Consider the following 14,827-nt stretch of genomic DNA (forward strand, 5'->3'; position numbering starts at 1 on the left):
GAGAATTGTGCACAAATATATACATATTATGTAACAGGAAAAATCAGATAAAAAGAAACTATCAACGTGAGAGTGAATGGAATGGGGAAATGCAAGCAGAAGGAGGGAGCCAACATAGGAGGAGTTTTAGAAGAAAAAAAGGATGGGGGGACATATCACTGCGTTTTGATTAAAAGTTTGAAATTAAAAACAGTTTTTTAAAAAATCTGAAAATACATCACAGTAGGTGATTTGGTGGATATTAACAAGTTAATGAACTCTAATAATTAAATGCCAAATCAAAAGAGAAAAAAATGAGAATAGCTCTGTAAAAAAGAGCTCTTGTAGGAAGATTGACTTCGACAAAAAGTCAGCATTTATAGAAAAGTTAAGGCACAGTTGTCAAAAGCATGAGGGTAAGCAAATACATCAAACAAATACAAGAGAATTCTGAGGCTTGCCTGTCTAATCACTTGACTTCTAACAGTTACAGCAGTGTGGTTCAATAGGTACATGGTGGCTTCTGGCACAGTAGACTTATTCAGAAAGACCTTCAGATAACACCACAGACAATAGTCTATAGCCAATTCTATATAAATGCACAAATAAAAATACAAAGCAATTAGGGTTGCTTTGACTCAGAGTGAGAAGGTGAGTTTACATAATGATCCTCCCCAAGCCAGCACAGACAGACATTTGGCTATATACCTCCAGCTATCATACAAGCAACTAGAGCTATGTATAGAGATCATTTTGTTAAAGAAGTAAAAATAATTTCATGTCTCAGGGAAAATGCTCATCAGCACAAAGTGCATAAAACTTATAAATGTGTGGTATTTAGACGTATGATTTGCTCACTTAATTTTGACTGTGCTAGCATATAGTAAATGAAATAATGTTAGCTTTTCAAAGTACTGGAATAGAAGCCCTAAGGAATGGAAAATTCAGAGCAGCTTGGTAACTGTCATAAAAGAGCATAGTTATGAAGACAGAGTTAAAAGTGAGTAAATGATCATTAACACGTTGCCATAGTACACAATTCTGTTTTATTTTTCTGTGTTGAGCACAGATGTGTCTGGCTTAGTGTTCAGAATCATCAGGCTTGATGCCACCAAATTGGACGATGGACTTGGCACATTTTTGTACTCAGCATTTAAAAACAATCTATCTGTGTAACAGGAATTAGCAAACAATTCAAGATTTAAAGGGTAAAGGAGACTTGCTTCAAACCTGACCCTGAAAAACACTGGAAATACTTTAATCAGAAACTTCTAAATCCCTCTCTGACAAACTTCCAACCTAGGAATTTTTTCCTAGCCCTACATTATTATTTTTCATTATATTTTAATTGTCTACTCCTCTTAATATATCACATGCTCTATTATACCTGGACTAGTGGGAAGCATAACCCAGATTGCATGCAAAAGGAGATAGTGCTTTCAAGTCCTTCCTAGTCTCACCAGTATGTATAAAAATAACTTTGACTACTTTTTACAATAAAAAAATTGTGTCCCTTATCCCACTTATGTAACTATACATAGATATAGTTATATATTACTATATGATTCAAATACAGTATTATATAGATTTATTGTTGTTGTTTAGGAGATAGTAGCATCTAAGATTTACCTATGATGCCCAGGGCACTACTGACTGAAGCTCCACTACCAAATAAGGAAACTCTTTATCACGTCCCCTTTGAAATAGCATTTCCTATTCCAGGCCAATGGCACTGCTGTAAAGAACATCACATTCCCTATGTTCCAGATTCGCTTCTTTCTATTCAGTCAGACAAAGCTGTACTTATATCAGTTGAGGTAAAATTTAATTTCTGGGAATATGCAGTTATCATTGGTACTAACAGGTGTCATCAAAGTTTATAAATTCTCATCTCATAATGCCCCTCTTGCAGGAGGTGATGTCCCCATTAGTACCATGACTTGTTATTGGAAAAATATGAAGAGGGAGAACTCTTATCATACTATTTTGATTTAACCTAAAATCATTTGAATGTTTCACCTAATTTTTTAAATCCCAAAGAAATTCTCAAAATGCAATTCAAAATTCACGTCCTTGAAGGGGAAAGCAGAGAAACTTAAGGGTTTTGTTGTTTTGTTTTTTTTTTTTTATCAAAATTGGGTCTTGAAAGGGTTTAGCGTATGTTCCAGTTCAACTATAATGAAATACCAAAAACATCAGACATCAGAGAGTATCATTTGAATTTCACTAAAACCTCATTGGGAACAAGAAATTGAGCCTGGCACTTAGTACCACCCTATAAATGCACCAACATTTAAAAAGTCACTTTAAGTATTTCTAAGCCTCAAAGACCTTGGAGAGCTAAGTCATTAAAATCATTTCCTTCTTCCTTTGATCGCTCTACCATTTTCTCACATTACATTTATATATCATAAGATCTGCCATAAATTACATATGCGAGCTCTGTTCATATAATCTTAGTGATTTGGGTTCTAGCTTCTCTAGGGCCCTCTGGACTGCTATTGACTTCAGATTTCCTATATGTTTTGGCATACTACATGAGACAGTTAATATTCTGGTATTAACTGGACTTCTATGCTTTTTATAAGCAAATTACAAGTGCAATTTTGTACAGATTGACATTATGTTTTATAAATACATATATATATTTGTGAGTACATGTATATATGCCTATATGTATGTATATTGTAGCAATATGTTATTCACGTGAAATATGCAAATTAAAGTTAAAATGCAAAAAAAAAGTCTACTGACTCTTTTAAATATCTATGTAAAAGTTTATAGTCTGGGTGTGGAGATGGCTCACAGGGTAAGAACTATGACTGCTCTCCCACAGGACCAGTCTTCAATTCCCAGCACCCACATGGCAGCTCACAACTGTGACTCCAATTCCAGGGGATCTGACTAAGTCACACAGACTTGCAGACAAAACACCAATGTACATGTATATTGTACATAAGTAAAGCAATTTTCAAAGTTTATAATCTTCCTTGAACTTGTAAAAAATTATATAAGACTACCTATAAACATGGTGTTATTAAGCTAGTTCTTAATGGATTTGCAGCCTAGCTATACATGCTATAAAATGTGACTACAGTAAAAGCCAGACAAATAAATGGACGAGTCACTGTAATTTTTTAAGGTTTCTAATCGTGCTGTTTCCTAAAGAATATGCCACATCACAATCGCTTTAATGGGGAAAATGCAAGGCTTTGGGACACCATAAATAACTATCACCATCTAGTTCCAGCAGCGGATATTTACTATAGCATGAACATTTCTCTTACTTCTGTCAGATGGCTGAAAGTCGGTTTTGCTGTTTGAATCATAAGTTCCTTGGTCACAGAGTCCAATGCTATAGAAAAAATAGATTAAGAACAACACTATTAAAATAATTTTAAAAAATAATGAAAAGTCAACTTATTTATCCATTATTAATATGAGAAATAAGATAAAAGTGAATTTTCTTTAATAATAAAATCGATTTATTGATTCATCCCAAATCACATTCACAGAAAACCACACCATCCTGCAGAATTGGAGCATAATGGCTCAATCTAATTATCATAGTACACACATTCATAATCAAAAACTATTATCATTTCTGACCTACTCTTAAAAGAACCATTTCTACTACACAGCAACAGAGCATTGAAATACTATTTTTTTTAAGTATCCCATACTCCTAAGATAGGGGCAAGTGATCTAAATTAAAAGGTGACATACAATTTATCTTTGAAACATGTGGCTGTTGGTGAGCAAATGTTATTTATAATTATACTAGGAATAGAGCAGAATTTTTGCATGTAGAAGCTAAAAGAAAGTTTACTTTTAAACATTTGAGAATGTCTAGATTGTAGAACATAACTGCACCCCAGAATGGCCAACTACCCTCTGTGGATCAGAATTAACACATATGGAAGGTATCAAAAAACAAATGCATTCTGAGTCAGTCACAGGGCTGGAAGCTTCCTCTGCTAATAGTGACTGTCAATGTTTTTAAACAGGGGAGGTCTGTTCTGAAGACAGAAGAGAGTAAAGGCTTCAGAAATTCACAAAGGAAGTGAAAGACTGACCAAAAAGCATAGAGAAAAAGGTGGGCAACACCCTGATTATTAAGCCTGAGTTGAGCATGTGGGCTAACATTGGTAACATAAACCACTAAGGGAGATATTTTTAAATTTAAATTTAAATTAGAAACAAGGTTGCTTCACATGTCAATTCCAAGACCCTCTCCGTTTCCCTCTCCTCCTCCCGTACCCTCCCACCAAATCCCCAATATCTCCTCATTTTCCCAGGAAGGGTGAGGCCCTCCATGGAAAACTACTATTTTTAGGCTTCTAGTTTAGTGGGTTTTTTTTGTTTTTTGGGTCTTTTTCCTTTAATTTTATTTATTCTTCTCTCATATAATACATACCTGACCACAGCTTCCCTGCTCTCCATTCCTTCCAGCACCTCCTCCTCAGTCCACATACTCACCTTTCCTCTTCCCAGATTGTCTCACAGCTTCCCTCAAGAAAATAGCAAGCCTTCCAAGGAAATTAACTGAACAAGGCACAACAAGATGCAGCAAGGCCAGTTCCAAACTTGCACATAATGACTGGACGAGCTGCATTTATGTTGTCCCTGAGTGTGCAAATGAGCGATTCTGACTCTCATTTCTTCTCTTGGGCTCTTTTCCCTCTCTTTGTCTTTTCCAACTCTGATGTGTTATTTTTGTTTAATTTTATTATAGTTTATTTTATTTATTAATATTCTTTAAAAGACCATTTGTTTTCTAATGAGAAACAGAAAGGGAGTGGCTCTGAGTGGGAAGGGAGGTAAGGAGGAACTGGGAAGAGTAGAGAGAGGAGAGACCATAATTGACACATACTCTGTGAGGAAAAATATCTATTTTCAATAACAGGAAAAATAAGAATTTTAAAAGAATCACTGAATAAACTTTTTAAAAATATCTGAAATACCATAAGTTCTGGGAACCAGTTCAGGAGCCTCAATGTGTCCTGCTATTGGTCAGAGATAAGGAAAAGCCTAGGAAGGCAGCTGTAAATAGCAGGAAGGCTAGACACTGACAACACAAAGGAGGTAAGAACAGAAGGCTTGGTTCAGGCAGGTATTACAAAGATAAGGCCTCCCATCATTGTTGACCAGGGTCAGAGAAAACAACCAAATTAACCCTGACATTTGACAAACCTTTTTCCCTTAATTGTAAATCCTTTCAACTGAGACATTTCCATATATTTCTTATGTTTTTATTTCATGTAACTTTGTTGTCACTTCTGCCCCTTATCCTGAGTCATTTTTCGTCTCATTGGTATAGCAATTTCACATTTGTCTTACAGAGATTTTATTTTTATTTTGAGAGAGTATCACTGTATAGCTCTGACTAGCTTGAGAATCACTATATAGACCAGCCTGGACTCAAGCTCACTGACTTCCACCTACCTCTGTAGGAATTAGACGTCTGCAATATCATGCCCATTCCCTGCAGAATTTTTAAGTCCATCTTATAGTGTTAGGTATTTTTGACATTTGCCTTTTTATAATCATTAGTAATACAGTGGCCTCTAGCCAAATTAAGTATAGTTCTATATCCTGTATGAGTTTTCTACTGTTGCTGTTACAGCAAATGTCTCCCAAACTAGTAGATACAAAAACCTCAACATAGAAATTAAGACATGTAAAAAATAAAGCAAGACAACTTCACCAAAAGGTCATAACTTCTCAACTATTGAATGCAAATATACTCTCAGAGATCAAATGCCAGAAGATTGTGAAGCTACATGATAAAAATGACCAATGCATTTTAAAGGGGGTAGGAATAAGAATCTGAAATTAATGTAGAAAGTAGGGAAGAGAATCAGAATCATGAAGGGAGAAATCATCAATAAGGATGAAAAAACCAATAGGGATAAGAAGTCAGCAACTTAAAAATTCATAAAGAATAGTGAAACCAATGAATTCAATTAAATTGAAAAACCACAGTGGTTCTCTTCAAACAGAAGAAAAAATATAAGGGATTGAGGACAAGGTTGAGACATACTGCATGCAAATATCAAAAAAGAGAAAAAAAGTGAAGATGGTCCCATATATTCAATAACTGAGAAATGCAAACAAAAGATAAACCTAAGAATCTAAGAAAAGATGGAGCTGACATAAAAAGAATCTCAAGGAATTTCTTAAGAACATTTCCCAATCTAGAGAAAGAAATTGAGATTCAAATATATGATATACTTAGAGCACCAATTAGACAAGACTAAAAAGGAATCTCACCACATCATCTCCCTGTGGCACAGTATACTGAAGATCTCAAAATATGAAGAAAACAAGTAATATTAAATGCTGTAAAAGAAAACTATCAATTATCCTACAAATGTGAAAAATGCAACATTAGAAGTAAATCATAATACTTGATCTCAAATTGTATTATGGAGCCACAGTGACAAAATACAGTCTAGAGCTGAAACAAAAAAGAGACCTATAGACCACTGGAATAGAATAAAGGATCCATAAACCCATATAGCTATAGTTATCTATTTTTGACAAGACTCAAAAGCGTGCATGGGAGAAAACACCATCTTTAACAAATGCTCTTGAGAATACTGGATTTTCACACATAGAAAAACTGAAAACTGCACCCACATCTTTCTGCACAAAAAATCAAGTAAAATTGATCAAAGACCTTAGATTCATTTAAAACTGTTACAGGAAAACACTTCAAGTTATAGACAATAGGGAGACCAAGTAGCATGATAAATCATCCCAGGAGTTGACATATGGCATTCTGTATAATTAAACTTCTGTACTAAGAGAAAATAGACACTAAAGTCAAAAGATAGTCTACAGAAAGTCAAAAATCCCTCGAGCTACATATAAAATCTTCAATTAGTATCTAGAGAAAAAAATTACAAAGACAAACAACAACAAAAGAAGAACAAATGCACTGAATGATAAACGTGCTCATAGATAGACAATTCTCTGAAAGTACAAACGGTTGATAGTTGAAAAAGTTTTCTACATCCTTGGAATCAGAAAATACAAATTAACAGTGCTTTCTCATCCCAATCAAAATATCTATCATCAAGAAAACAAAGAACAAACAAATGTTTGTGGAAGAGAATAATGTAGGAAGAGAATCATCATTACATGGTGCTGGTTAAGTCATTATGGAAAGTAGCATGAAACATTTGGAAAATAGAAAAAAAAACTATGTTAGAACTACCATACCACCCAGATACACCACTATTTATTACATACATGAAGGATATATAGAGGATATATATGTATATTGTACACACATCTTTTAATATATCGTTCACAATAACTAAGTGTTATGTTTCAAACCAGGGACAAATGACTGAGGTGCCTTTTTAAGCTATTACAGCAGACCTGGCCTTCAGGTTCTCCCATCATCCCTCAGTCCCTACCTGTTACAGACTGGCATACCTTGCCCTCTATCCTGAACTCTCCAGCCCAGAGGATGCGCTGCCCTTCCCCCGAGGCTCTTCCTTATACAATCCAGACACTTTGGTTATGAACCCTTTTTGTACCTTTGACCTCCTGACTGCTGTTTCTGGTTCCTCCATTTTCCCTCTCATTCCCTGTCTCCCACATGACAGAGTTCAGTCTGGTCATGTCCACTCTGGACTCTACCATATGTCCCTGCCTCTAGCCACACTCTCCCACATATCTCCAGTAAACTTTCTCCTCCACCACACCTAAGAGCAATCATGTCCTTTTTCCTTTCCCTTTCTTTCTTTTTATTTCTTTTTTCATTCACTAGGGAGTTAAGAAAATGAGGTACATACACAATGGAATATTGTATTTAGCCATAAAAATTAAAGTCATGACATTTTCAGTAAAATGGATGGAAATCAAAATCATTCTGTCAAACAAGCTCACTGGTAAAGTGTTTTCATTGCAAACAGTAAGATTTGAGTTCAGTCCTCAGAATAACTTTAAAATAACAAGTTCTTGTAGCATGTTTATAAACTCAGAATGGGATTGTGGAGACAGAAAAATCCCTGACGAGCCAGATTAATTTATTTGATGAGCTCCAGAGCAATGAGGCATTTTGTCACAAAAGATAAGGTAGAGAGTACCATAAATTGATAGACATAATTATTCTCTGGCATTCATATACACATGTACATTCTGCATTACAATTCACATAAACCCATGTAACTATACAACATATTAGCACAAATATGCATATACATGCACACCTACATACACACAAATATTTTCACAAAATATAAGATTCAGAAAGACAATTACTGCATCTTTTCTTGCATATGTGAAATTTAAAATTTATTGTGTGCATGTTTTGTCTGGGTGTATAGGTCACCTACATACACATAAAACCACACAAATAAATACACACACATGAACATACAGAAAGAAGACAGATTCAGAAAAAACAATCATTTCACATTTGCTCCCATACATGGCACCTAAATTTAAAATTTTATCATATATATAATTATATATACATATATATACATACACACATATACACATAAGCACACACACACCTGTAATCCTGCCAATATTTCCTCCCCATCATACCCTGCTCACCCGCATTCCTCCTTTCCTCTTCCGTATATTTAATATGACAGTCCTATGTATGAGTTTATAAAAGGTTGTAATTCAGGAAATTATCAGTAGCCCCATTATTAGGAATCATGTTGAATTTGTCCATAACAATAAAATTGTTTTTATTAGAATAAATGCATAGACCTAGACCAATAGATCTCTGAATAAATTCTATGGGACCTTTAAGGTGAAGAAATAAAATTTTTTGAAATAAGAAATAAGAGGTGATAATTCAGATTTAATCTTGAGTATTAAATCACTAAATGCAACCCTACAAAATTCTTGTCATTTCATGTGATATTGCAGGATTTCTAAACATAATTATTTTACCACACATCATATTTAATCTTGCCACAGTTTGACAAATGATATCTTGGCCTCTCAGGAAAACCAAGCAATTAACATTGTCAGGATTTTAGTCAGGGAATATCAAACTGGATGAAATAGATTAGTTAAAATATATACTTCAAACTAATAAAATACTGTTTCTGTTATTGTTAACATAAGACAACCAGAGTTATGCAAACTTTGTCTTGACATTATGGTTTAATGTCTAAACCAAAATGGCATCTCTCATGATAAAGGCTATCATAAATACTCATTGTTTCTTATATGCCAACTTTCCAATATCTATATCATAAAGTTGCATTTAGTAATTTAAAAAATAACAAATGGGACCTTCTGAAACTAAAAAGCTTCTGTAAGGCAAAGGACACAATCAAAAAGACAAAAAGGCAGGCCACAGAATGGGGAAAGATATTCACTAACCCTACATCTGACAGAGGGCTAATCTCCAAAATTTACAAAGAACTCAAGAAACAAGTCTCCAAAACACCAAAGGATCCACTTGAAAGGTGGGGTACAGAGCTAAATAGAGAATTCTCAGTAGAGGAGGCTAAAATGGCCAAGAGACACTTAAGAAAGTGCTCAACATCCTTAGCCATCAGGGAAATGCAAATCAAAACAACTCTGAGATACCATCTTACTCCTGTCAGAATGGCTAGAATCAAAAACACTGAAGACAATTTATGCTGGAGGGGATGTGGAGAGAGAGGAACACTCCTCCACTGCTGGTGGGAATGCCGACTCATACAGCCTCTTTGGAAATCAGTATGGAGATTCCTCAGGAAAATGGGAATTAATCTACCACTAGACCCAGCAATTCCACTCTTAGGCATTTATCCAAATGAGGCAGGTTCATACAACAAGGGCATCTGCTCCACTATGTTCATAGCAGCATTGTTTGTAATAGCCAGAACCTGGAAGCAACCTAGATGCCCCTCAACTGAAGAGTGGATAGAGAAAATGTGGTACATTTACACAATGGAGTATTACTCAGCAGAAAAAAACAATGGAATCTTGAAATTCGCAGGGAAATGGATAGCACTGGAAGAAACCATCCTGAGTGAGGTAACCCAGTCGCAAAAAGACAAACATGGTATGTACTCACTCATATATGGATTTTAGATATGGATCAGGATAGTGCCAGTCTGCACTTCCACAGATAGAGAGTCTGGGAAACAGGAAAGAACCTAAAAGATATGCATATATGCATAGTACCCAAGAGAAGAGGATGGAGACAAGATCCTCTGAATGGATGGGGAACAGGGCGAGGGGGGTAGTGGGACCTGGGAAGAATAGAGGGGGTAAAGAGGAAGGGAGTTGGTCATGGGGGAACAGGAAGTTGAGGGGGTGGGGGTAGAATAGGGGGAAGAGGGAATCATAGGATCGAAGACAGATCAGGCACCAGAGTGACCTCGAGTGATCTAAAGGTATAACATCAATTGGCAAGCTAAGCAATAGTGGAAGGACCACCTCGAATGCCCATTCCTGATAATGAACTTGATGTCTATAACTATCCGGGAGCCTACATCCTGGGACTGATGGAAGCAGAGGCAAACACACAACTAAGCACTGAACTGAACCCAAGAAACCCAGTGACAGAGAGAGAGGAATGATGAGCAAATTGGCAAAGAATGGGCTGGCAAAACCAGCAGAGACAGCTGATCTGAACAGGAGAGAGCTCTTGGACCCCAGACCGACAGTGGGGAGGCCAGAATGGGACTGATCTGGACCCCCCAAATGTGAGTGTCAGTGAGAAGGCCTGGACAACCTATGGGGCTCTGAGCTGTGGATCAGTGTCTATCCCTGGTATACAATCTGTCTTCATGTGCCTATAGCACAAAGAGAGATGCTCTCTCAGCCTGGACTCTTAGGGGAGTGCCTTGACCCTACCAAGAGTAAAATGATAGACTCTAGACATCCCCTATGTGGAAGGATTTGGCAATAGGGTGGGAGGGAGGGTGGAAGGAGAGTGCGGGAGGAGGGGAGGGAGAGGGAACTGGGATTGACATGTAAAACAAGCTATTTAAAATTAAAATAAAAAAAAGTCAAAAAAAAATAAAATAAAATAAATTATATCAGGAAAATGTCTCCAAATTAAGATAAAAATTCCCTTTGTAGAATGACCAGCTTAACACAATAACATTTAAACATTCCAAATATTCAGATTTCATTTAATTGCAGCAGGACACATTGCAAATCCAGAAGTCAGAGTACAAAAAACAAGCTTCTGTGGTTTATTTGAAACTGCCACATGGGATTTTCACTCCCTTCTAATACTTAACAGTTAGAGATGGGTGGAGGAATGCCAGGTGATTCCATTTCAGTCATTATGGAAGGCATGAAAGAATTATTGTTTCCTCTCCTTTGTAGTCGCAGAAAGTCCTGAGGAGGAACAGCTGGAAAAGTAACGTCAGATTGATCTTCACGATGTAATTCAAAGGGTCCTGCTGTTACCGATTTCCCCAACAAAGAATGCCCTCAAGTACTGACAGATTTTCATGAGTGTGTATATGTGGAGCTCTAAAGCTCACTGACTGTGAAAAGGTGGCCTATATTCTCAGGTTTCTGGGGAGATACATGATGGTTCTCTTTCATTCAAAAACTGCACTGAAATTCAAAAATTTTTGGTTATTAAAATAATCTTACATTCATGGAATGAAGCTGATAAAATATAGACTATAAAACACACACACAGAGAATCATGCATATGTGAACGGTTTTAAGACTAGTCAATCATTTCTCACTTTCAGCCTTGTAAGTAGAAGTACCAAGGTACGATGGGTATAGTTTCTAGAACAGGAAATGGTTAGCATCTATTCTACATAAGGATTTATGCAAAATTCATGTATGTTTTTCTTAAATGTTTTGTAAAACTCATGAGTTAAAAACAGGGAGTATTACAGGAGTATTTTAAATTACATGTTCAGTTGTTTTAATAAGCTATTATTCATGCTTTTATTTCATTTGTGACTTTTCTAGTGCTTGTTTTTTTAATAAATTTGTTCATTTCATAGAATTATTTAACTTTATTGGCATGGATAATTTTAGTAGCCTGTTTTGGTTTCTAAAAGCCACCATCTGTATGCATTTATTCTTCTCATATAAGAAACAAAGCATTTCTCTTTTCCTGTATAAATTTCTTTTAGAGTCATATCAACGTTTTCTTTTAAATTACCTTGTGATTTTGATAGTGACTTCTGCTGTTGGGTTTAATTCACCCTTTATGTTTTGATAATATTACTATTAGTTTTATGCATTATAACTTAATACTTTTTATTCCTCTTTTATTGAAAATAGATTATTTTCTCATACAATGTAACCTCATTACAGTTCCCTCTCCCTCTATTCCTCCCAGTTTCACCTCCTCCCTCTGATCCAGATCTACATTTTCTTTCTCACCTGAGAAAAGAACAGGCTTCTAAGACATAACAATCAAACATGACATATAAAATATAATAAGATACAACAAAAATCATCACATCGAAGTTGGACAAGGCAAACAAACAAAAGGAAAAGATCCCAAGAGAAGGTATAAGAATTAGAGGCCCACTCATTCACACACTCAGGATAGCCATAGAATTAAAAAACTTAAAGCAATAATACATATGCAGAGGACCTGGTGCAGACAGTGTAGGCCCTGTGCTTGCTACTTCAGTCTCTGAATTCATATGAACTTTACTCATTCAATTCAGAGGACCCTGTTCATGTGGTGTCCCTCATCTCCTCTTGCTCTTACTTTCTTTCTGCCTCATCTTCCATCACATTCCCTTAGCTTTTGGGGGTAGGCTTTTATGGAGACTTCCTGTTTAAAAATCTGTCTTTCATTATCTCTCTCTGCAATTCATTTATAATACCCTGAAGCTGTTGATCAGACTATTGCATCCATCCCTTGTATCTATCCATTTTACAATTCTTTCTCTAAAATCTTGATGCCATTTATCATAACCCAATGAGTTTTGATGTACAGTTTATTCTATTAAGTGAAAACTCTTTATTGTTTCTATGATGATATATTCTTGATCTATGGGCTCGTATGAATGCCTTTTTTCTGAGTTTTAATATAATTGGAGGTTGTTGTTATTGCTATGTGTTTACTTCTGGGTTGACTGAAGAACGCATTCATGTAACTACATCCTCTAAACTACTAGGAAATGTGATAATGCAACAATATAGGTTCAACCTTATAATATTTTGCTCGTTCTTACATATGACTATTGATTTTGGTTTGATTTTTCTAATAGAATTTCTCTGTGTAGCCCTAGTTGCCCTCTGTAGATCAGGATGAACATGAACTCACAGATATCCACCTATGTCTGCTTCACAAGTGCTGGGGTTACAGGCCAGTGCCACAAACATCTGGCTGACTATTGATTTTTATTTTGAGGCAATTTGTCTTCTATAAAAGTCATTTACTTAAAATGTACAACTTGACGGGGTTAAGCATATTCAAAAAGTTGAACAACCATAATGACTTCCAGAACATTTTTATCCATAAATACAATGCATCTTTTAGCACACTCTCCATTTCCAGTACTATTCACCTTAGTAAGCATCCATTCATTTTCTTACAAATTTTATCATTTTGTACATTTCATATACTTAATACAATTTGTTACTAATATTTTGGCATATTTTTTAGGGTTTGAGCAATGCATTTATAAGATAAATCAGTACTTCACTATTTGTTATTGCTGATTAACTTTTATTCTAGGTTGTATTTATTTTCTTTATTTTTTCAATAGTGCATGACATTTAGTTTTTCTCCATTTAGAGCTACTATACAATGTAGCTTTAAACATGCAAAGTGTTTGTATCAACACTGTTTCACTCTGTTGCACATACTTAGCAATGGAATTACAGAGTCCACAGGAAACTCCTGGTTTTATTGTTGAGGATTCCCAAACCTCTTTCTGAACACTGCCTCATTTTACATTCTTCCCAGTTGTGTTTAGAGTTTCTGTACTCTTCATGCACTTACTAACTTAGTATAATTGCTACTCTTAATTTTTCTCCTGCAAAATGAAATCTCACACTGTGCTTCAGACTTGCATTTTTAATAAACATATTTCAGAAGTTAGCAGCACTGACTACCCTTCTCAAGGATCACAGTTCAGTTCAAAGCACCCACAGCTGCAGGTAAATCCAGCTCTAAGGGACACACCCTCTTCTAATCTCTCTGGACACCTACACAAACAGTACACACACACACACACACACACACACACACACACACACACTAAAAACAGTATATGTCTTAAATGGCTGTATTTTCATTTATGTGCCTGTACTGAACCAACAATATATATAAAATGACACCTGTCTACAAGTTATGTGTAGTGATATTTTGTTTGATATTACAAATAAAGCTTGCCTGAAGATTAGAGTGCAAAGGTAGCCACACTAGCTAGCCATAGAGGACAGGCAGTATAGGTACACACCTTTAATCCCAGAAGACACACTAGTTAGCCTTAGAGGCCAGGCAGTGGTGGTACACACCTTTACTCCCAGCACTCTGGGAGGCAGAGGCATATGGATCTCAGTTAGTTCAAGGCCGTCCGGAGCTACATAAAATTGATTCAGTCTAAAAGAGAAACAGAGCTCACACCTCTGATCCTAGCACTTGGGATCCCAACATAAGGGAGTTGGAGACAAGAGTGATATGGCTGGGCAGAGAGAGGATTGTAAGGTAGGAGGAGACAGGAACTCATTGCAGTCTGAGGTTCAGAGAATCACCCCTTTGGCCTGAGCATTGACAGAGATGAGAACTCTCTAGTGGTTGGCAGCTTTACTTCCCTGATCTTCATCTTTAACCCCAATATCTGTCTCTGGGTTTTTATTAATTGAGATACAGTTAGGCTTTAAGATTACAGCACTGATCTGCTGTTCTAATGCTGCAAGGCTCAGTTTA

At 36.0% G+C, this 14,827-nt stretch overlaps 1 protein-coding gene across 2 annotated transcripts in view; it reads right to left on the minus strand.

Annotated features, from left to right (window-relative positions):
* Positions 1-14,827, minus strand: part of Cnbd1 (cyclic nucleotide binding domain containing 1) — a 400,564-nt gene that overhangs the window by 34,569 nt on the left and 351,168 nt on the right. For both annotated transcript variants that reach the window (XM_040741326.1, XM_040741322.1), the window contains one exon: positions 3,267-3,334. In XM_040741326.1, coding sequence (XP_040597260.1) covers positions 3,267-3,334 — 68 coding nt within the window. The remainder of the gene's footprint in view (positions 1-3,266; positions 3,335-14,827) is intronic.

The sequence above is a fragment of the Mesocricetus auratus genome, unplaced genomic scaffold, assembly GCF_017639785.1.
Source record: "Mesocricetus auratus isolate SY011 unplaced genomic scaffold, BCM_Maur_2.0 Super-Scaffold_6730, whole genome shotgun sequence".
Classification (NCBI taxonomy): Eukaryota; Metazoa; Chordata; class Mammalia; order Rodentia; family Cricetidae; genus Mesocricetus; species Mesocricetus auratus.